The sequence below is a fragment of the Mytilus californianus genome, unplaced genomic scaffold, assembly GCF_021869535.1.
Source record: "Mytilus californianus isolate M0D057914Y unplaced genomic scaffold, xbMytCali1.0.p SCAF_12, whole genome shotgun sequence".
NCBI lineage: Eukaryota > Metazoa > Mollusca > Bivalvia > Mytilida > Mytilidae > Mytilus > Mytilus californianus.
In genome coordinates this window covers 40,125,326-40,150,313 of record NW_026262604.1, presented here as the reverse complement: position 1 = coordinate 40,150,313, position 24,988 = coordinate 40,125,326, and the positions used below count along the sequence as shown (strand labels likewise).

At 33.3% G+C, this 24,988-nt stretch overlaps 1 protein-coding gene across 1 annotated transcript; it reads left to right on the top strand.

The window, feature by feature from the left end:
- The first annotated feature begins 1,043 nt into the window (after window positions 1–1,043).
- On the top strand, window positions 1,044–13,772 carry LOC127721065 (scoloptoxin SSD14-like). The gene is made up of 11 exons (XM_052227747.1): window positions 1,044–1,237; window positions 1,891–2,016; window positions 2,667–2,758; window positions 3,974–4,166; window positions 4,725–4,888; window positions 6,421–6,570; window positions 7,710–7,864; window positions 9,446–9,636; window positions 10,139–10,367; window positions 12,390–12,503; window positions 13,623–13,772. Exons 1-11 carry the CDS (start codon window positions 1,044–1,046, stop codon window positions 13,770–13,772), a joined length of 1,758 nt encoding a protein of 585 aa, XP_052083707.1.
- The last annotated feature ends 11,216 nt before the right edge of the window (window positions 13,773–24,988 follow it).

The window sequence follows — 24,988 nt, the reverse complement described above, 5'->3', positions numbered from 1 at the left end:
TGATCTTAAAAGAAATTAAAGTATTTTGTGTGATTAAGGGATATTGTTTTAGCAGTAGCTGATTTCAGTTCATTCGTTTTCCGAAGCGAAATTTATAAATATATATATATATATATATATATAAGTCTAAATTGAAAACAACGTTCAAACCTATGATTGCGTTGGATAAAACCCGTATTTTTTTTACGTGTGCATGCGAAACAAATTTCTTGGTAGAGGGGTCTAAATACAGCACAAACAACATTTTCCAAAAGACCAAAAAAGTGAAAAAGTATATTTTAACAAAACGCATTTGACTAACAGGTCGAACAACGAATGTTCTTAAACCCTGCTGACTGCCATTGGCAATTGCCAAATAAACGGATCACAAGATGTTACAAAATGGATCTGTATCATTAAATTAATACCAAACAGAAAATGTCGTACTGTTTCACCAATGTCTCAGGTTTGCGGGAGGGTTTGGCGCCAACAAAACATAGTTAACCCCGCCACATTCTGTATGTGTCTGTCCCAAGTAAGGAGCCTGTACTTCAGTGCTTGTCGTTTGTTGCTGTATATTTCATTTGTTTTTCGTTTAATGTTTTTTTACATAAATCAAGCCATCATTTTTCTCGTTTGATTTGTTTTACATTTGTCGTTTTGGGGCTTTTTATAGCTTGCTATGCGGTTAGGAGAATGCTCATTGTTGAAGGCCGTATGATTACCTATAGTTGTTAACTTCTTCGTCAGTTGATCTTTGGTGGAGAGTTGTCTCATTCGCAATCATACCACATCTACTTAATTTTATATCTGTATTATTTAGAGTCTAGAGGATACATGTACACTCAATTATATAATAGTTTTGCTTTCTTTCACTTTGGATTTCATGTCATTTTGAGATTTAAAGTTACTGAATTTCCTGGTATCATCAAACTTATCATGAGAATTAATTTTGTTTTCAGGCAGCAATTAAAAAAAACAGTATCTCTGCCTATTTTGGTAAATTTATGGTGTACGAGTGCTGTCTTTTTAACGATTACGTTTATCAAATTATTTTTGTTATGATGATAGGATTTGGCATTCTTCAAAGAAAATACAAAAACAATAGACGTCACAAAACAGTTTCCGGTAAAACAGAAACAGAAAAACAATCCAAGCATGCGCCAAGATCTCAGTTTGTGTCCGATTCCATAGAGGGACATTATAGATTCGCTGCAGTGGCATCTGATGCTGGACCTCCATGTGCAAGGATCGGAACGTAAGATTATATATTTACATTTGATCGGAACGTAAGATTATATATTTACATGTGATCGGAACGTAAGATTATATATTTACATTTGATCGGAACGTAAGATTATATATTTACATTTGATCGGAACGTAAGATTACATATTTACATTTGATCGGAACGTAAGATTATATATTTACATTTGATCGAAACGTAAGAATTTATATTTACATTTGATCGGAACGTAAGATTATATATTTACATTTCAAGAATTAAAACAAAGAAGTCGCATGGTAAGGCCCGTTATTTTACCTCCAGATCACATAAACATAAACTAGCACTTTGGAAATGTAACTTAAGGGCCTATCATAGCTTACTATACGATATTGGTTTTGTCTCTTAGTTGAAGACCGTACGATGGCCCATTGTTGTCCACATCCCGTGACGTCATTTGGTTGCAGGTAGATAGGTGTATGATTGGTTATCATTCAAATTTACCACATCTTTTTTATAATGAATTCACGAATGTGCAAAGCGCATGAGTTGATTTTCAGTGTTGTTCGGACACCAATGTAATAACATGAAATAATACTTTAACATAATACTTATCAAAGATTAATAAACTACTAGTATATTAAAAGTTTACAAACCGAAGAAAATCAAGTTTAATTGTATTGTAGCCATATCATGAGAAGACGGCATGGGTCAGCTGTAGATGCAGCCATTGCCACTCTACTATGCCAGTGTATTTCTAACTTTCAAAGCTGTGGCATAGGAGGTGGCTTCTTCATGACAGTTTATAATAAGTAGGTATTTGTAATAAACTAAAACAGATCGAAAAATCAGCTAACACTTAAAATTGAAGCTTTATAATACGAACAATAAAACAAACAAACAAACACACAGAAAACAAAAACAAACAAACAAACAAACAGAAAACAAAAACAAACAAAGAAAATCTATAATACCAGAAATCGGGATTGCTATCACGTGTTTTATAAGGATAAACATGTTTGTGGTGCTCGTGTAGCACTGGTTGTACTGTCCGGAAGTCCATAAACTACGGCTTCCGGTAATGAGTCATATCTGGCTTGTGAACAAGGAACATTATATGAATATGCCAGTCTCCAGTCATTTGTACAATAAAAAAATATTTAGAAAATGCATCAAAAAGCAATTAAGTTGGTTATTATACAAATATAATGTGATAGAGGTCAGTTTTTAAAGTCAACTCAATAATAAGTAAACGTTTAGTGTTTTATTGCAAATACATTGTCAAATTTAATTCGAGACGGTCTATCAAAGCAGGAATTGAAAATCATCCTTTCAACAGTTTTGTACATACAAGTTAACGCAATCCGTCGGGGAATCGGTTCACATTTATTATTGCCACTAACTTTTGTATGAGAAAATGTATAGAAGAGTTAACTTATCGCAGACAACATCTTGATTTCAGGGAGAGAAGATCTGCATACACGATCATAGCTCGTGAAACGGCTCCTGGTGAAGCTAATGAGACCATGTTTGTTGACAGATCATCTACAGAAGGTACCAACACTTGGAGAACTTATGTTGCTTTACCATAATGGCATTAGTTTAATGAAAAGAATGTATTCATATTTAAATTGAATTTGGATCGTTTTCTAGAAGTGCAATTAACCATTTACTTTGTAAACCCGTTTTGTAGATATCGACAAAAAACCAAAACGAATATTCCTTTAATAGAAATTTAAAGGGCGATACTAGTAATTGCGGCGGACGACATTTTAGCGCGAAAGTATAGCCCATTTTAGCGCCAGATTTTTTACCTACTTTAGCGAAAAGTGAAATTATCAATGCCCATTTTAGCGAAAGTAATTCATTCATTGTAGAATAATTAGCTCTAATAGTATCAAGACCGCATACTATAAAAATATGTCCATAAAAATACATCACTTAAAGTCTAAAAAGTTAACTTAACTTAAATGTTTAACTGTCAATTTATGTACACACTTTGTACCAATGAACCTACGTAACTGTCTCTTGATATACCTATTGTACTAGATTGTTCATAAAATTGCGATAAGATCTGTTCCTCTTCTTCACATCTTGTATAGATTGAAGAGCAGATGCATTGATACTTCTAAATAGAAGTTGTTGTTTGTAATTTGATGATAGTATCCAAAAAACGAAAAAGGCTAAGTGACGTCAGCAATCACATGTTACACTTTTATTTCTTCTGTTTGTTTCAACAACAATTATTTCCATGATTATCCAAATTGTATATGCAAACAACTTAAACATTAACCCAGCATAAATTACTGTTCACGGTTTATAGAATGGCGAGTTTCATTCAACCAGGTAAGTTGGGCTACCGAAAATACAGATGAACGGATTAATTTGGCGCTAAAATGGGCTAACATGTCTGCGCTAAAATGGCCCCTAGTTGTTTAAAAGTTTTCGCTAAAATGTCTTGCACCCAGTAGTTGAGTATTGGTATAACTAGGGTTTTTTTCCCCGCAATATTTGTGGAGAGTCTAGTCTCGTCCGTGCTTGTACCTTGTTGTATCTTTATCTTTGGTCTGTCTTTCGTGGAATTAAGTGTCAATATTTGATATTATCAGGTTATTATTACATCTAATTATAAGTGTCGGGTCACGATTTGCTTCAAACGATTTCTTTTGAAATTAAAAATAAATATATATATTTTTTTTTTTTTTTTTTATTCTGTTAGTAATACGCATAGAAATAAATAAAAGTGCATCAAGATGTTTTTGATTTTAGGTGGATTGGCTGTTGGTATTCCTGGTGAGATACGTGGTCTTTGGTTAGCTCATCAGATTGGAGGCAAACTTCCATGGAAAGACTTATTTCAGCCGTCAATCAAATTATGTCGGGAGGGTGTTGTGGTAGGAAACCCCACCGCCTTTGCTATATCTCGTCAAACTGAAAATATTAAAAAATTCCAGGGGTTAAAGTGAGTATATTGTTGCCAGCATATCTGATATTTATTGGATCTCCGCTGTTTGCACTGCGTTTAAAAATACCAAACACCTGATTAAAGAGAGCATGCGTAGTTGTAATGTAAACCATCTGTTTCCATGTCAAGATTGCGACGATTTATTGTCTGCAATTGTTTGACAAATGGTCTATCAAGCTCAATTTTACTCGCGGAAGCTTAAACTCAATTAATCTTTAGTTACCTTTGGAAAGAAAGATAAAGATTGAATTCCCCAACAAATTATTCAAATTATTCCATCATTGTTTGTATTCATTTCTACCGAAATACTTATAAGATTATTAGAAATAATTATCACTATTTACATTTTCTTGAACAAAATGTACTAAAATACAATGTAGATCAAGCAACGTTCAATCTGGTAAAATTAATTAATTTAAATATAATTATGTGATACAAATAATGTTTTGTCTCCTCTGGGATTCAATAAAAAAAAATTATTCAAAAGAGACATATTTTTATTAAATATTTGGACTTCTAAATACACTTTCTTTGAAATCGTTTATATTTTTGCAGAGATTTAGTAGTAAACCCAGAAACAGGGCTTTTGTATGAGGCTGGGGATAAAATAAAAAGGCCAAAATTAGCCAGAACTTTAAAAATCATTGCTAATGAAGGTGTGGATGCATTCTATAATGGCAGATTGAGTAAAGATATAGTGGCGGACATACAGGATGCGGGTGAGATGTAGCAGAGTCGTATACAACCCGTGATGATGGAAACTTTGCATTACTGCTTAGGCCAAAAATATAGTTCTGATTCCTACCTCCCTAACTGTCTTATGATGTAATGCCTACCTTTAAAATATATTATAGACATATTTGTTTATGCACCGTTAAAGTCCAGACTTCTTTGGTTAATCATCGTTTAGGTGTTAAACATTTCCGTATGTAATCTGTGCAAATTATTTTAAAACAAAATTATTTTACCTACCTTACCTATTTTGCTCTGACAAGGGACAGGAAACAAGCATATACATTCCCCCCTTATAAACCTTTTGTGTGAGGTTTCAAAGCATACATTGATAATAATCTGAAATAAAATGGGTAGTAGTTTCCTGTAAATAATAATAAGAAATGATGTGGTTATTGTTGAACATGTCGAAGTTTCTCTGTACTGTGTATACATCATATCTAGGGAAAGGCTTTGTTATATCATGCGTTTCCACAAGTTTACAAAGGATTTTTCCTCTTGGTGTTGTTTTGTAAAAACAAACAAAAATTTTGTACATAGGAAAACTTACTTAAAATGATAGCTTCTCTTTGTAGTTTTATTAAGGTGTTGTAAAGGACGTTGACCGAAACACTTTGTAATAAACGCGGGTGCGAAAAACGTGCGCACGGTCAATGCTTTTACAATTATATAAACTATTAAGAAACATTCAATTCTTATCGTTTCATTTTGATGCAGAAATAGGATAATTTATTAATTTACCTGTTCAATCAATCGTTTAATCAGTTTCAAATGAAATGCTGTGAAGATGTTTTGGATAGCGTAATGAAAGGTGCGTTCTATTTAGACAAAATATCACTTCAAAACTACCATTCTGTTATTTGCCTCCAATCAAAACGAACCCCTATGAAACATTTATGCTATTTCGCTATGTGAAAATTAAAGCAGCACACACTGGGTTAGACTGGTACCCGGCTGTTATTTGCAAGCTTGACAATACCGTTGTATATTCCGAAGGCATACTGAATATTTTACGGAGGGAACCAACCTAACACTGGATACAATTGTTGCAGTTGTTTCTGTGTACTACGTCATTGGCATTTCGTGTTTATATCAAATCTTGCATGGGTGGACATCTCTGTTGTTATGAGCGAGTCTGATTATGGTTAATAGAATAGAGAATAATGGGGCAAAAAGTGCAGAATAAAGGGCTAAGATAATAAAGAACAGAGAAATAGGCAAAAAAAAAGAAGAAAAAATAGAGAATAACGAGGTGCTAAACTATAAAGAATAGAGAATAATGGACACAAAATATAAAACATAGATAATATTAACATTAAAAATAATAAAAAAAAACAACAGAAATGAAGGATCCCCATCAAGACCCTCATGTATAACTTATCTAGATTCGTTAGCGATTTTGTGCAATCGTAACTACTCGGCATTTCTCGTACAATAACGTTATTGTAGGCGTAAGCAGAATGGTTGAGCAGTGCGATTAACAGCTTTTCATTTATTAAGTCGTGTTTCTGTTTTACAGGAGGTATCATAACTGAGGACGACCTTGCTGGTTACACGGCACTACGAAAGAATCCTGTGGTAGTTAAACTAAACACAGACAAAACTGTGTATTCCCCTCCACCGCCGTCCAGCGGAGCAATTGTACAGTTCATATTGAAAATACTGGACGGTTTGTAGTAGAACTTATAGGGGTTTACGACTCTTTAAAAGATGAGGTATTTTCAAATTTAATAGTGTTATGCGCTGCGTTTGAGAATACTGTTAAAATATTTTTAGTAGATGGAAAGTATGGAACAATAACTACTTTTAGAAACAGCATACACAAAATATATAAACTAAAGTTAAGGAATAAATAGAGGCACAAAGTTCGTGAATTTAGAAAGTATGCTTCTGAGCACGATCTTGCTGGATACACACAACACAGCAGTACGGAAAAGAAATAGTGTCTCCTTTAGTGCTAAAGTTTCCCCACTCTTATTAATGATATATGCATTTATAGAAGAAAAAATAAACAAATGAATTTAAAAACATATTTATTTTAAGGATGTTAAAAATGTATGCTGCAGATAAATAGTGTTTTATGCTTTATTCATTATAAAACATGAATAAAAGACGATGTAGGGAATAAAAGACGATGTAGGGAATACTTCAAAGAGACAGCAACACAACGACACAAATAACCAAAAAAAAACCATCTAGATAGATAATTAACATGCTGTCTTTAAAAAAATACATCATAATCTACTCAAGTCTAAAAGGTTTTGAATAATCTAAACAGAGACAAATGAAACATCTCCAATAAAAAAAAAACATTAAGATTTGAAAAAGACAACAACTTTCACACAGTTTTAATATTTATTATAAAAATATCGAAAAATAAAATTTGCCATCGATTACATTTGAACATGTTCATCATGTTTTTAAAATAACACCGAACGTTCCTTATCTCAGTACTTTTTCTCCCCAAAGTCAGATCGTATTAAAGGGGTCTTAAAATAAAGCGGAATATACCAATGGACAATCAAAATCATAAAGAGACAACGTGAAGCAAAAAGTCGAAAAGGCAAATAACAGTATACAAAACACTGCATAGAAAACTGACCGAGAAACATGAACCCCTATGGAAACCGGGGATGAACTCAGATGCACCAGAAGGGTATGAACACTGATGAAGTTCCATATATCTCGGATATTTTACCCGAAGGATGAACATTCAATGGTATTTTCAAACGCGATGTAGGAACGACCTCTGATTAACCTTCAGTAATCTGTAAACGAGATGTCTTTATTTTTTACATCGTATTGTAGGATATAACATGAACGAGAAAAGTCTTTCTTGTAAACAAAAAGAAATAGTGTTATGGCATAGAATCATAGAAGCGTTTAAGTTTGGTTTTGCTACAAGAACGAACCTTGGCGATGGAGATGTTGAAAACGAGGCTTTTAGAGAAAAATTAAACGAGGTAAGTACAGATCATACAAAAGTAATGTAAATTAAGTGAAAGTAGAAAAGTCACTATTAGAAGACAGAAAACATTCAACGTCGGAAGTCATGTTAAGAAGACAGATTATATGATTGTCACCTGCTTAAAAATAACATGTCCGGTTCGTTCGTTCTGCGAAAACAATTTTTTGAAGTACGTAGGAATTTAATGGAAATTTGAAAACAACGAGATTGTGCATATTGCAAGATTCCGACATGCTTAAATAAACTGCATTTTTATCGCTTAAAACAAACAAAATCTGCATTCAGATTCTTCACTTAATTTTAAAGTCCGATGTTGTGTGGTAAATGTTTAACGGCATTGATTCAATTTCGACAAATTTACCTCTTATATTCCGTTAACAATGAATTATAGATGTTAGAACATGCTTCAAAATGCTTTTTTAACTGGGGTTTCCGAAGGAAAATAACAGTTATTAATTTGGTGAGTTCATGAGTTATGGTTCTTGATAGATTGAAAAATGACACTTTATGTCGTTTCTGTGCAATTACTTATAAACCACTTGACCAATGCTTTTAAAATTTTAATATGTTGTTACTGATAAAAAATGGAGGTCAAGTTAGATATTCATGATTTTCACTTTTTCCTTCCAGTAGATTTGGTTCTTGATAGATTGAAAAATGGCACTTTATGTCGTCTCTGTGGAATTACTTATGAACCGTTAAACCAATTAATGCTCTTGAAATTTTAATATGCTGTTACTGATGATAAAATGGTGGTCAAGTTTGATAATGACGATTTTCATTTTTGCCATTAAGGAGTTATGGTCCTTCATATATTGGAAATTTACACTTCATGTTGTTTACGTGCAATTACTTATGAACCGTTCAGGCAACGCTCTTAAAATTTTAATATGCTGTTACTGATGACAAAATGGTGGTCAAGTTTGATATTGAATATTTTCTATTTTGCCGTTCATGAGTTATGGTCTTTGATAGATTGGAAAATAGGCATAGAATGCGGCAGGTCAAAAAAGTTTGAAAGCGCCTTTCAGATATAGAAAACCCAGTTGCTGTCAATTTGACAGCTCGTTGTTTATTTGCGTGTGTATAAATGCCGCTTTCAGCACTATTGGCTATTTCGTGGCGGTCAGTTTGTATAAGCGGAGGAAGCCGGACTGCCCGGAGAGAACCACCGACCTTCGGCAGGTAAACTGGCAATCCTAGTCAATTAAGATTGGAATCGAACGCACCTGCCTCGTGCGTAGCTCGAATTCAAAACATCAGTGCTGACAGGCTAGTGGTACAGTAGTTGAAATTCTTATACCAATCGACCAGCAAGGTCCCTTTCAAAATGCTAACCAATTTTCATACAATTTGAGTTTGACATTTTTCAACACCACATAGTACAAATTTAAGTAACATAAAATAAGATTTTGTTAAAAAGGTTTTATATTATAGTAATAGTGCTTTCCATATACATTTTAATAAATACATCTCCCCCACAAAAAAAAATTATAAAGCTGTTAATTCCTATTACGTATTTCTGTATCTATTAACTAAACTTTTAAACCAAAAAACTTTATTATTTTTATTATAGTTTCTATGCACTTTAACGTCCGAGGAGTTTGTAGATGAAATACGTTCTCAGATTTCGGATAGTCAAACTTTTGGAACAGACTACTACGGACCAACTTTTTTTGATAGAGTAAATTCGTCAGGAACTTCACACTTGTCTGTACTAGCTCCGAATGGAGATGCTGTATCAGTGACCAGTACCATCAATTTTTTGTGAGTGATTGCAGTAACATAAATGTTAAGATACCATTGCTACTCCGCATACAACGTAATAATAGACACATGACGCCTTTGGACTTAACCTATTGTGTACAGACATCAGAGTCTATTGTTGAAGACCAAAAATCTTTTGATTTTTTTTGGTCGTTTGGTAGCTGTCTCATTTATAAATATCCCTCATCTCCTTTTATCCATACTTAAATGAAAACGTTGTTTAGTTCAACTTATATACAGAGGTTAAAAAATATAACAGCTGGTATGGTGCTCTAAGGGGAGAATGAAAGGCAGCGTCGAACGGTAAAAAGCAATAAACCTACATATTTATGCAAATGGTTCACTTGACTCTTATTATCTGACATAGTAGAAAACTTAACCAACCACAATCATATCACACAAAAACACAACGATCTGTTAAGATTGATTGAAGTATAAAAGGACGCATATTTTATTATTCATGACCATTAAAAATGTCTATTGATTAATATTTATATTTCAGTTTCGGATCTAAAGTTGTTGGAAGTCGGACTGGTATAATATTTAACAACCAGATGGACGATTTCTCTACACCAAACGCTATTGTTCCTGAATCACCAGCAAATTTTATTAAACCTGGGAAACGCCCACTTTCCTCAATGTCTCCTAGTATCATAGTTGGTCCTGACGGCTTGGTAAATCTAATCGTTGGAGCCTCGGGTGGTACAAAGATAATTACATCCTCAGTACTGGTGAGTTACACTGCGTTTAATAATACCACTGACGGATTTTAAACATTAGATGCTGTGCATATCACATGTTTTTTCTGAGGTCTAGATAAGCTAGTTAGTCATTTGACAGCTTTTCTACCTGCTCTTTTCACATGGAACACCTTTCACCTGGAATACCTTCCAGCTGGAATACCTTTCACCTGGAATACCTTTTTCCTGGAACACCTCTCAGCAGTTTTGGACATCAGGAAGTCTTTTGAACTTTAGTTGTTATGAGGACAGATTACTAAGGGTACAAAACATTTGAAATCAGTTTTAAAATCTCTTAATTTCTACAAGGAACTGTAAGGAGAACTGTTCTAGAACAATCACTAGAACATTACTAAGACTTCTCTAATTTTCATGCTTTTTTCACATTTCTCGATCGGTGAGAGAAAAATATCTATCATCTCTAGAGAAAACTTTGTTCTCGGCAAATAATTGGTCGAAATTTGAATATGATGTCAAATTTTCTTGGTTTCTTCTGAATTACCCATTGTGACGCCATGAAAAAGAACGACCATGTCTGATGACGTCATATATAAAGAACACAACTTTCTGACAATCTTTGAAAAGGAAGGATACACTTTAAACGATATCGTCTAAAAATCGTCTAGAGAAACATATTCCACCACTATAACTCGTGTATTACGATATTTCTCAACTCTCAACGGTTAAATTTTAATTATTTCAAAAGCTCGGCAAGCCTCGCGCTTTAAATATTAAAATTCAACTGTCTCAAATGGAGAAATATCATAACACACTTGATACAGTGGTGAAATCTATATCTTTAGAACAGATTCTGACAGAAGCTGTTATATACCCGGGAACTGTTTTGGATATTTATACCCTAGAATAGATTCTGACAGTTTTACATCAGAATTAATTTGGACAGTTTTAACTTATAACCGATTTTGACAGTTTTCACTTATAGCCGATTTGGACAGTTTTAACTTATAACCGATTTGGACAGTTTTACCCTAGAACAATTTTTGACAGTTTAACAGTAACAAACAAATTGACAGTTCTACGCTAGAACAGTTTTTGACAGTTATAACCAAGATCATTTCTGAAAGAAATACCATAGAACAATTTTGAACAGTTCTTCCATGGAACATTATTGACAGTTCTACCCTTGAATATAGCTTGACAGTTCTACCCTAGCAGAGTTTTGGACAGTTCTACCATAAAACAGATCCTGACATTTTTACGGTAAACATTTTTTGATATTTATATCATAGACCATGTTCTAACAGATATACTAGTACCCTAGAACAGTTTTGGACAGTTCTTCTCTGGAACAGGAACCGATTCTCACAGTTATACTCTAGACTAGAGCATAGTGTGACAGTTCTCCCCTAGCAAAGTTCTTGGCAGTTTGGTCTCATTACAGATCCTGACAGTTTGGTCACTTTTCATGCTTTTTAAACCTGTAGTTAAATAACAGATAAAACCCTGTTGGCGGTGGTATCCTTATTGGTATTGCCTGTTTATAAGACCGCTTTCATGGCTTTAATGTTCTCAGTTTCATATTTTTGGCTTTCAAATATTTTGGTCTCGATAATAAATAATGACGGTTGTTCCAGAAACACGTGTTACGCATACATAAATCATTTTTTTGGAGGCACCGTGACAGGTTCGTTCTTAATGTGAGAACGTATGGCAAAGGTACGATCTTTTATGTTAGTGTTTTAAAATACTATGGAATTTAATGTTATTTTGTTTAAAATACAAGAAAAAATAAATTGATATTCCTGGTATAAAACAAACATGTGCGTGAAAATATAATGTCACAACGGAGTGTCTAGGGACACAGAGGTGTATCAACAGGATAAACGTCACCTGTTATACATATATCATCCATCCATAAATCGAGGTTCTTTTCGTTAGATCTTTAATGTAATGCACAACCACATTTTCACATACACAGAAAACGAATCAATGTTATTAGCTCTATATATAATTAATGTCATATAAATACAAATACATAATGGTAATTTTCAGGTTACAGTTTTAACACAATGGTTAGGTTTTAGTATTAAGGAAGCTATTGACCACAGAAGATTACACCATCGCTTACTTCCGCCTATTGTTGATGTAGAACGAGGATTTCCAAAAGTAAGTATAATCTATTGAACATAGATGTTACAAATTTAGTTACCTCCGCCTAATATTTGTGTAGACATTTAAATAATATCTAATAAAGCCTCATTGTTAACTATGACATTCAGTTTCAAACATTAACAATACAGTGGGTGCCACTAGTTAAGCAGGAACTGCTGACCCTTCAGGAGTGTAAAGAACAGTTGAAAAGGCTTGATTCACATATATCGGATAGTTTCCAATCTCTCTGTTGAAAATCGTGGTACCAAGGAAATCCACTGCGCTTCGCTGAAAAGCCAAAATACCTCATTGACATGACATGAATATCAAATCATCATAGTACCATTTTAATTTAGTGAACCATCGCAATGAGATGAATACAGTAGCATAAAATTGATTGCGTGTCGATGCAGCTAATTATCATTATAACTATAAAAATATTAAGATGTGGTATGATTGCAATTGAGTCATTGAACAACTAGAGACAAAATGGCTTGGATGCAAGCTAATACATGTCATTAGTACGGCCTTCAACAATGAGCAAAACCCATACCGTATAGCCGGCTATAAAAGGCTGTAAAATGTCAAAATATTAAACAATTCAAACGAGAAAAACCAACGTTCTGATTCATGACAAAGCAATTAATGAAAAAAAACAGATATGACCGACAGCAAATCAACGACAATAACTGAATTGTAGTCTCCTGACCTGGGACATGCGGCCTGATTTGTGACAAAGCAATTAACGAAAAACAGATATGACCGACAGTAAACCAACGACAATAACTGAAATGCAGTCTCTTGACCTGGGACACGCCATAAGAAATGTGTATGGGAATAAACGTGTTTGTGAGCTCTCAATGATATCCTACCCTGGGTCTGCATGATTGTTTGTTTCTTAGCACTCGCATATTACACGCGAGTCTTTGACTGACCTTTTTCACAGCAAATTCAATTGTATTCAATGATATCCTACCCGGGTCTGAATGATTGTTTGTTTCTTAGCACTCGCATATTACACGCGAGTCTTTGACTGACCTTTTTCACTTTTACTGTATATAATGCATTTTTTCTTATAATTAGCTCATGTCACAGGACAAAATGATATATCATTATAATCTTCTTATATCTTAGTTCATTCTGGATGGATTAGCTCTACGTGGACATAATATAACAGTACAAGACAGTGCAGGGTCTGTTGTACAAGGTGTTCTTCAACGACGAGAAGGTTGTGTTACTGCTAACTCGGACTTCCGCAAGGAGGGATTGCCCGATGGATTCTAATAAAACAGACACTACAATTTTGTTGTTTTTGTATATGCCCAATAGACGATGAATATAGATGACCCATTGATAAATATAAATAAATATATATATTAGTCAAATGCGTATTGTTAAAATAGACTTTTTCACTTTTTTTGGTCTTTTTGAAATTGTTGTTGGTGCTGTATTTAGACCCCTCTACCAAGAAATTTGTTTTACATGCACAGGTATAAAAATGGCGGTTTTTATCCAACGCAATCATAGGTTTGAACGTTGTTTTCAATTTAGACTTTTATATATATATATATACGTCTAAACATGTTACAACTTAAAAAAGACATTTTCCGTCGGATAACCCGAGGTTATTCAGGGCTTACACCATAATTTATATATATTTTATCTCAAATTTAGCTCAACAATGTTAGATCTAGATATAGAATATAGGTTTCTTTAGTCGAGTAATGCCTTCCTTGTCACAGTACATGATGTATAGTGGCAAGTAGAGGTGGTACCTTTCAGATCAGCTATGCTTGTCATAAAGGATGATAATGTTACTTACTATGCCGTCACAGCAAATTTAATTGTATATACGTCTAAATATGTGACAACTTTACGACAAACGTTCTTCGTCGGATAATCCTTGGTTATACAAGGCTAACACCATAATTTATATATACTTTGCGACAAACACATATTTAACCCAACCATGTTAGCAAATGTTTGTTCTTCTCTCAGCGGGATTCGAACCATGCTTCTATATTTTATACAACCGAATTAGTCTAGTGGTCTAGGGTGCTAGACCTATCGCAGGCGGTGTTACGACAATGTCACAGAAGCAGGGATTCAAAAATAAGGATTTTTTTTTATCTAAAGGCTTTGGTTCTTTCCTGGATTTTTGTCTTGAAATGGAAAGAGACGAATGACTCAAAACTTCTTTTTTTTCAACAGGTATATGTATGACGATTTCCGTTTACCCTTTTCAACTTTGCATTTGTTTTAATAAAATACTCTCTGTTCAATGTTCAATATTTCCCATCGTATGGCGAATTCCTGTCTCAATTGATATTTTAAACGAGTGCATTGTTCATCTTAAAAGAATTTTGTTAACCAAATGTGCTCCTGACGCAGGAACTACTGAGAGGGGAACGTTCGAAAGCGACACTTCACAGGTTTTAGAAGTCACAAGGATCACACGGGGTTTCGCCGATACGATTTGAACATTTGACGACTAAAGAAAGACTTTATGTTGTGGTTTTATGTCTGAACATATCATAATATTTGATTACTATGTGAGTTTATCGATTGTTTCAATCCCCTTTCGGGGCATTTTGTTTAAGGTTTTTTTAAGGGTGATGCTTTTGCTTGATATGTCATACCGCATTTAGTTTATCATGATTTGTATGTTTTAAATGAATAAACAATATTTGATCATCCGTAGAAAAAACGCAACAGATACTAAAGGAACATTAGAAAATCACCAGTCGAAGAAAAATAAACCATATACCATGGACAAAAAGAAAAACAAAGAAAAGACCAACAATTGTCAACAAAACACAAGTAAACTAAAGACTGAGCAACATTAACCCCTTCAAAGCTTTGACTCTGCAAATGGATATCATGGCAAGTAAAAATTCGATGAAGGAACTTTGATTTAATTTGATATCGTATTCATGATGTATATCATTTTCAAGAAAGTACAAGGCCTTGAACAAACCGTCATCATCGCAACGATATATCGATCCGTGTCAATAATGTGATTTTTTGTTGAAGATCGACGCTGTCCGAACGAACAGTTTTTGAAAATGCAAGGCTTGATAGGTAAATTGTACCGATGTATTCTATTGCACTTTCTTTCTGTTTATTTGACAAAAAAAATATAAGAAAGAAAGAACAAGCGCCTTTTCGTTGTTCAGAAACGGTAAAAAAAGTGTTTAAACTTATAATTATACAAGGAATATGAACCATATATACATTTTGTAGTTAATACCTACACTAACTAAATTGAATGTAAAAGCGATAAACATACAGAAACTGATCCAGATTAAGTTAAAGCAAAGTATTGTTAAGATTAACTTGTTAGCTTTAAAGCAACGAAAACAAATCACGATAAGCTGAATTTAAGTTAGCAAATAAATTTCTCGTTTAAAGTTGCAACATTTTAAAGATGGTGTAATAGTCAGGAGTTCTACTGAGAACTCTCAAATTTGAAAGCTCACTATCCATGTTAATTTCCATTATTTCCTATTAATTCATACATCTTTCTGCATTACAACATGCACCATCGGTTATTCCCCTTTCCCTATCGAACCAAACACGATATTGCATTATTTTGTGTGTTCCTTAAGATAACATACATAGATAGTAGTTACAATTAGACAATTTTCGTTAAACAAGAACACACAGTACCAAAAATTAACCAGATTGCCCATTGACCATCGAATGACGCACCATTATAACTAATTTACACTTTTCCTTAATGTAGCAAACACCATCTTATATCAAAACATACCCGTTTTAACAGGAAGTGTGCACCGTCACGGCCTATGTAATTCAACATTATGTACCTGAAGTTATATGTTGCTAGCTTCAAGTGATTGAATGTCTATTACCACTAGATATATATTGTTTACGTCGATTGCTATAATTCTCCTTGGTTTCCTCGATATTTTTAAAAATTTAAATACGATTCTTGTAACATATTGGCAAATGGCTGAAAAGTTCCTTTTTCAATTAAGAAGTAAAATCACAAAAATACTGAACTCCGAGGAAAATTCAAAAAGGAAAGTCCCTAATCAAATGGCAAAAATTCAAAAAGGAAAGTCCCTAATCAAATGGCAAAAGCTCAAACACATCAAACGAATGGATACCAACTGTCATATTCCTGACTTGGTACAGGCATTTTCTTATGTAGAAAATGGTGGATTGAACCTGGTTTTATAGCTAGCTAAACCTCTCACTTGTATGACAGTCGCATCAAATTCCATTATATTGACAACGATGCGTGAACAAAACAAACAGACACAATAGGTAAAAATGTCAAAAATAGGGGTCGTGTCAACATTGTCTTATCATCTTAATCACTATAAAAACAAACAAATGTAACAAAGAAGCACAAAAGGACATACATCAAATTTCACATCCTCATTTTGCTTAATAGTTCGAAGAAATAATGTCAGAATGTTTCCCTTATAGGTGTAAATGAGTACGTAATAAACTTGGGCGACGATGGTTGCTATGTAATGTGTATTGTAATTTAGAATGACCATTGCCATTGGGAATGTTTTATGGTGCGGTGGCATGTCATAGCTTCATTTGAACTCTGTAGGATAGTTGTCTCATTAGCAATCATACCACATCTCTTTATTTTTATATAAGAAGATATTAATAACATTTACCAAATAAATCAGAAGGAAAGATTTAAAGTTAAATTCTTGACATGTTTGACTTGATAACTAATTTCAAAATTAAAAACTAGGCGGGAATTACTAGAAACAGTTAAATGTCTGTCATACCTCAACGATATTATTAGTGTTTATATACAGGTGTTTTATACTGGTATATATGTCCGCACTGTGAAATATTCTTGGTACTGCATATATTAAGTTATGATAATGCAACACTCGTTAAAGTAAGCACAACAATTTAAATCCAGCTTTCGTAATGATTTTATGAAGAATAATAAAAAAAAAAAAAAAAACTTCACATAGCTTGGTAGCATGTCGAGCATGATATTGCTTCAACGAAAAGGTGTTGTTAGATGGTCGAATTATATCATACGTCTGTAAAAGTATTCCCTAGAGTTATTGTTTGAACTAAAATTATTCTGCTTCATTGCAAGTGTTTTCTATAAATTTCCCACACATTAGTTTGTCGTTATCTTCAATGTTAAAGTCAGTTTACATATATAGAGCACTACTTGTTCAGATTGGAAGACTATTACATTTATTTATGTACCTGTTCAAAATCAATACCCCGATAATAAAGGTTTCTCTGTTGTTGCCATCTGCCAATATTTTTATTCTGATCATCGTTTTATCATATAACAGGCCATTGGTTTTCTCGTTTGAATTGTATAGCATTTTGTAACGACGGGGCCTTGTCTCCATCACTACAAGATAATCGTGTGCTCATTGTAATAGACCGTAAGGTGATCTGTAATTTCATACATCAATATCCTTTGAACCCTCATGGAAAACTGTCTTATTCACGCTCATACATGTACCACACCTACTTTCCTTTATATGAACACGGAAAGAACCACTGACATTCGGCTGAATAACTTTGCAATCCTAGTCAATTAATTTTTGAGTCGAATGCACCTTGTCACGATAGGAGTTCGAACTCACTATCACATAATTGACAACGTTGACAAATTGTCGTTTGTTGATGTATTTAATATTTGTTTTTCCCTTATTATATTTTACATCAGGACGTTACTTTTTTCGTTTCAATTGTTTAATATTTGCTATGTCATGGCCATTTATCGCTTGCTATGCGGCATGGGTTTTGCTCATTGTTGAATTCCGAACGGTGACTTATAGTTGTTAACTTCTATTTCATTTGATATCTGGTGGAAAGTTGTCGCATTGGCAATCATACCACATCTTATTTTTATGAATTATAAATGTTTTCTTTTATTGATCGGGGGAAGAGAAAGGCAGACGACGATGGTGATAAGGAAAATTCTAGGCCAAATAAGTCAACTAAAACGGATAGTTGTATTGAAATTGTTGAAATTGAAAAAAAAAAACATCAAAACAACGGAAAAGGCACGCAAGCGAAGATAAATATGAACAGGACTTTAAATGGCTAATCGTCACAGAGGAAGGATATTACTGTTCTGTGTGCCAAAAATACAGCACTAAAGCGAGGAACTGGACAGAAACTTGGATCGATAGGCCATGCATTCGCAGGAGGAAGGAGTCCTGCAAAAGCCATTATTGAAAAAAATCAAATCAAAGAAGAATATTTGACAGTTTATGTGACTACATCTATTTATTTTTGTTCAATTCCATTAAATGTTAACACAATACTAATCCTTCTTTTTGTGACCCCCACCAACAGTAAAAAGAACCCGGTTGGAAATGTTATAAAAAAAACAAAACACCCGGTTGCAAGTGTTTTTTTTCAAAAAACCCACCTTACGTTAGTGAAAAAAGGAGAACACTGATAATGCTAGTGGTCACTGTATAGACGATTAACATAGACTACTCGGTTATCTTCATGCTTATACTCTATTTACTTTTCACATGTAAAAAAGCACGTATGAATTTGTATTGTTATAGTTTGTCTCGTCGGCATTTGATTATGTCATGCCTATAAAATGAGATGAATGAAATATAAGGACTATATGGAAACTGTTGCCAAATTAATCGGTGAAGTCAACTTTACCCGAGGGAGTTGAAACCTTAGTTTCTTTATAATTTCTAAATTAATAAACAGACAATTTTAAAAAGGCTTGTTGTAAATAATGTCAGTACTGAAGTACTGATACTTAGTTGATGATACCCTCGGGTACTGATAGTTCACCATCAGCAGTTTCGACCTAGTGCTGTTACAACGAAAATAACTATCTATAACTTTTATGCACCCGAAACGCATTTTTAGATTTACCTCCATCAGGAATGCCAAAAGTCGATAGATTGAAAGTCAAGGATTAATAAGAACTAAAACATTTAAAGAGCTATATGATCAAACAGCAAATACAACTACTAGTGAGGTCAATTGAAGGTCAACTTTGCCTGAAGGAGTTAAAACCCTGGTTTTCTAAAGAATTTCTAAATTTAACAATTAGGACAATTTAAGAAATGTTTTTTTTTTTTAAATCATGTCCGAACCGCAGTTGTGACTACTGAGAGGAGTGTTGCAGGCTTCTTTATCACCTTATTTAGCTGTACTGAACGATTTTGCGAAACAGTTTTTCCAACGCATAGCCAATAAACATATATACACACTCACATTAACACATGTTTGTAAAATTCAGTATTTTAAGTTTAACAGATATCAATAGAATAAAAATTATATGTTTAAGACAAAATACTGTATAGTAGCAAGTTATGTATTAATTCAAACAACATCAAATTAAAAGAATTTCTACTGCGGATGCCAATGTTTTGCATGGGTGCATGATGGTTTGTACAACATATTCAATGATGTTTAACTCGACAATGAACAATATCATTGTATAGTTCGGTATAAATATAGGCGATTCTGGTTGCTGTAGATTTTACTAAAGGTGTAACCTAAAAAAATCAAGAAGAAAAAACAAGAAGTAATTACAATTCAATTTCGTGCATATCAACGCCTATATATTCTAAATTATGGTAGGCTTACTTTCAAAAGTATGTCTCGATTAAATGAAATATGTAATACATCTGACTTTGCAGTTAATTCTATCGAGTTTCTATTTAGCAAGAAATGTAATAAATGACCTCTATAATGTTTTAAAAAGGAGGGAACATTTACCATGGAGACAGTTACAAATCACATTCTGAATAAAAACAGACAAAATATCGCAAAACGGAATTACGGCAAAAAGACAATTAACAGTCAACTAACCCTTCAAACTGACAACTACAGCTTGATTGAGAGAAAACCATCTCAAAACTCAAGAGCTCCGGATAAGGGAATCGAATTCCGTGTCAACTTTTAGCATTCTTTAAGCGTACTCATTGCATATCGAAGGGATAAGCCGAATTTCGGTGATGACATATGCGCGAAATAATATAATTCAATAATACAAATAATATGATATTACAACAAGATATGTCACGGACATTTTATAGCGATTAACATTTAGTTGATAATACAACCCAATGAAATACTATACACCATAGAAGACTTATTAATGTAGATCAGATAAAATCAAGTATGAAAGTATAACAAAAATACTGAGCTCCAAGGCAAATTCAATAAGGAGAAGTCCATAAAAATTGACAAAATCAAACGTTATCAATCAACGGGACAAAGGAAAAACAACTGCTATATTTCTTACTTGGTACAGGCATTTTCCGAAAAACAATAAGCATAGTCAAGTTTGTAGTAAGTCTGGAATATATTCAACACCTGATGATGAGTTACTGCACGAGCAAGTCGACGGATGTGATGTATTTACAAGTCTAGCACAAACAACAAGAACAGCAAAGAGAAAACTTCTCCCAAACTTGTTTTTATTACGTTCCATAACTGAATATCAAACAAATAATAAATCATAAGCGTTTAAATGATTAATCATATCACATGTTGCAGCTCACATGTTGTATGCCTGAATATATGTATGTTTCTATGAAAACTGAACTTGCATATGACTATTTCTCAAAACCAATTCAAAAGAAGAACCTTAATATTTTTTAATCATAAGTATTTGTTTTGGAGAATAACATTGACCTAATTTCATTTTAATCACAGTTTTCCACAATTCTATTAAGTAAAGCATTTTGCTGTGAGTAGGCAAAACAATGGTATGATTTCCAGACAAAAAGGAAATGTATCCATTTAACACAATTTCTTTTGACACTAAATATCTTCTAAATTGAATTTGTGATTAAAACATATAAACTGGTACATGTATGTGTTTGTTGACGTTTAACTGTACTATGAAACTTTCAGTCTCGCCTTACTTTATACTTGTTAACATTCCCAAGTCATTCTGAAATTTTTTTAAAGAAGTATATCATATAAGTCAAGGTTACTATGAATAGGTTAACAAGATATGGAGCTGTAAGTATATAATTATTTTATTTTTCTTCACACAAAAATGACACATCTTTAAATTTAATTTTTTTTATTGGACTTGATATATGTGAACAAGTTTGACAAAGTTTTCTTTGATAACCAGCAATATTCATTATCTCTGTCTTATTCCAAGTGTTTTTTTCTTAATTAGTATTTGGTGCCGAACTATTTGAAATTGACAATCTTACATAAACATGCTAAACGCTGATATAACCAGATAGGACATGATATATATACGGTGTATTCAGCAATTGTAAATGGTTTCCTATGTGAAATCAATATATACACATTTGATTAACACAATATACATATTTCTAGGTCATTTTCGAAATACTGAATGTTTGAAAGGTGGTATCCTCTCAGACTCACCGCCCGTCAGCTGAGGTTTCGACCAACTAATATTGATAATACTTAAAGATACCAATTTGAATGAGAGAATCGGTTCTTTTGTTGAAACGTTTAGAATAACATTCAGTTTATGTTCATGTTATCATCTGTTTATTCTCGACGACGAAACTCCGACACCGGTTATTGGTTTATCTGACCAAAAAGATACCAAGGCAATTCATCAAAAAGAAGAAGTTATTGCATACGGTTGGATGCAGACCAAGAATAAGATAAACTTAACGCACATTAACGCAGAGATGTCTTCTGTTTTCTCCAATTTCCGCGTTTTCTATGTTTACTTTAACGCGGACATATTTAATATGTATACCAGAGTATACTCACGTTAAGTATGTGCGTTTATTCAATACTTAACGGGCGTTTACTACAGATGCTGAACCTTTTCCTTTCCGTATATTTGACGGCACCTCAATGCTTATAACAACCACAGGTCGTATAATACATAACACTGTATTAATTTTGTGCGAACGAAGCTCTTTGATCGATTCACCTTCAGCACAATTGTTCAATATTGGGAAGGAAAGGGTATATAAATACCAATGTTACTGCACCAGCTGCCCATTTCGACAATTAATTATAATGTATTGTCAGTGATACTCGAGGCTAAAATATTTCAAATCAAAACCTATAATACTATCGTTGAAGAGCTGATAAAACTAAAAAGGGCCTATAGTTTAGTTAAATCCATATGGGGAGTCAGAGCTTTGCTTAAAATGATTATAAAGTGAAACATCTCTAACAAGTGACTTAATTGTAAAAATCAAACTGAAAAAGTAATTTGTCAAATCCAGAAAAGGAGTGAATTAGCATCAATTCAAAACCAAGTAACTACTTAATATCTTAGTCTTAACGATACTTTTATCGGTCAGGGAAATATCTTAGAACAGGCATCCAGCAATAAAAATTATAAATCTTTAAGAAAGTTAAGTATGACGACGAGCATTTCATGGTGGTAATTATAAAAGATATCAAATGTAATCAACGTAGATCGGAGGTTAATTAAGCTGCCATGAAGACTAGTTGTATGAACAATAGTCGACACGTTCATTATCTCACTCTGTTCCATAACCAATGTGCAGTTATCTTAACAAAAAGACATCTGACGCCTTCAGATAAGAGCACATTTTCAAAATATATGTTTTTGATCATAAATTAAATCAAATGCTAAAAAATTTACGTAAAAAATCTGACAATTTCGAAAATCTACGAATCGTACTTGTCTCTAAACAAATATACATATATACCGTTAATTAACCAGTAAAGAAAGTTTCTCCCTATCTAATATAGGTTTCAAGATAAAAGGCAAAAAAAAATAAATGGTAAATTCATCATTAAAGGGCAATTACTCCTATAAGAAGTCATCTGATTGTTTTGACTTGAAAGGACAATAAATTCAAAATTTTCTCATTTTATAGCAGTATCAAAATAATAGACAAAACTTGGATATTATTCCTATGTTCTATTTTTAGCAATGTCGGCCATCTTGGTTGGGACTCAGGTTCATCGGACACATTTTTTTAACTATATACCCCAATCATGATTGTGGCCAAGTTTGGTTAAATTTGGTCCCGCAGTTTCAGAGGAGATGATTTTTTAAAAAATTAACAGACAACGATGGACAACAGATGCCAATTGATTAGAAAAAGTAACAAGAGTGCACACGCTGAAATGTCTCGCCTACTATACTGACCATTGATTTTATGTTGATAGTCCTTAATATAAAGTTTTACTACAAGTATCACATTAACATTTATGATCTAAGAAAATGAGGTCAAGGTCAGATAAACCAAGGCAGAAATACATGTACACCTTTAATACAATCATTCCATACACAGAATATAGATGACCTATTGCTTATAGTATAAAAGAAACAGACCAAACCATGGAAACTCCATATTGACCAATGAACAATGAAAATGAAGTCAAGGTCAGATGAACCCTACCAGACAGACATGTACACCTTAAAATCATTCCATGCTTCAAATATAGTTGACCTATTGCTTATAGCATCTAAGAAACAAAGTCAACCAGGAAAACTGAACATTAACCAATGAACCATGAAAATGAGGTGAAGGTCAGATGATACCTGCCAGCCGACATATACACCTTAAAATCATTCCATACACCAAATATAGTTGACCTATTGCTTAAAGTTTAAGAAAAATAGACCAAAACACAAAACCTTATCATAAGCAATGAACCATGAAAACGATGTCAAGGTCAAATAAAACCTGCCAGACTGACATGTACATCGTAAAATATTTCAATACACCAAATATAGTTGACCTATTGCATACAGTATTAGAAAAACAGACCAACACACAAAAACTTAATATTGAGCAATGAACCGTGAAAATGAGGTCAAGTTCAAATAAAACCAGCCAGACTGACACGTACATCATAAAATATTTCCATTCACCAAATAAAGTTGACCTACTGCATACAGTATTAGAAATACAGACCAAAACACAAAAACTTAACATTGAGCAATGAACCATGAAAATGAGGTCATAGTCAAATAAAACCTGCCAGACTAAAAATGTACATCGTAAAATATTTCAATACACCAAATGTAGTTGACCTATTGCATATGGTATTAGAAGAACAGACCAAAACACAAACACTTTACTTTGAGCAATGAACTGTGAAAATGAGGTCAAGGTCAAATAAAACCTGCCAGACTGACATGTACATCGTAAAATATTTCCATACACCAAATATAGTTGACCTACTACATACAGTATTAGAAAAACAGACCAAAAAAAACTTAACATTGAGCAATGAACCGTGAAAATGAGTTTACACCTTAATATCATTACATACACCAAATATAGTAGACATATTACTTATAGTATCTAAGATGTGGACTTGACCACAAAAACTTCACCTTTTTCACTGATCCATGAAATGAGGTCGAGGTGAAGTGAAAAATGTCTGACAGGCATGAGGACCTTGCAAGGTACGCACATACTAAATATAGTTATCCTATTACTCATAATAAGAGAGAAATTAACATTACAAAAAATCTTAACTTTTTTTTCAAGGATTCACTGAACTATGAAAATGAGGTCAAGGACAATGGACATATGACAGACAGA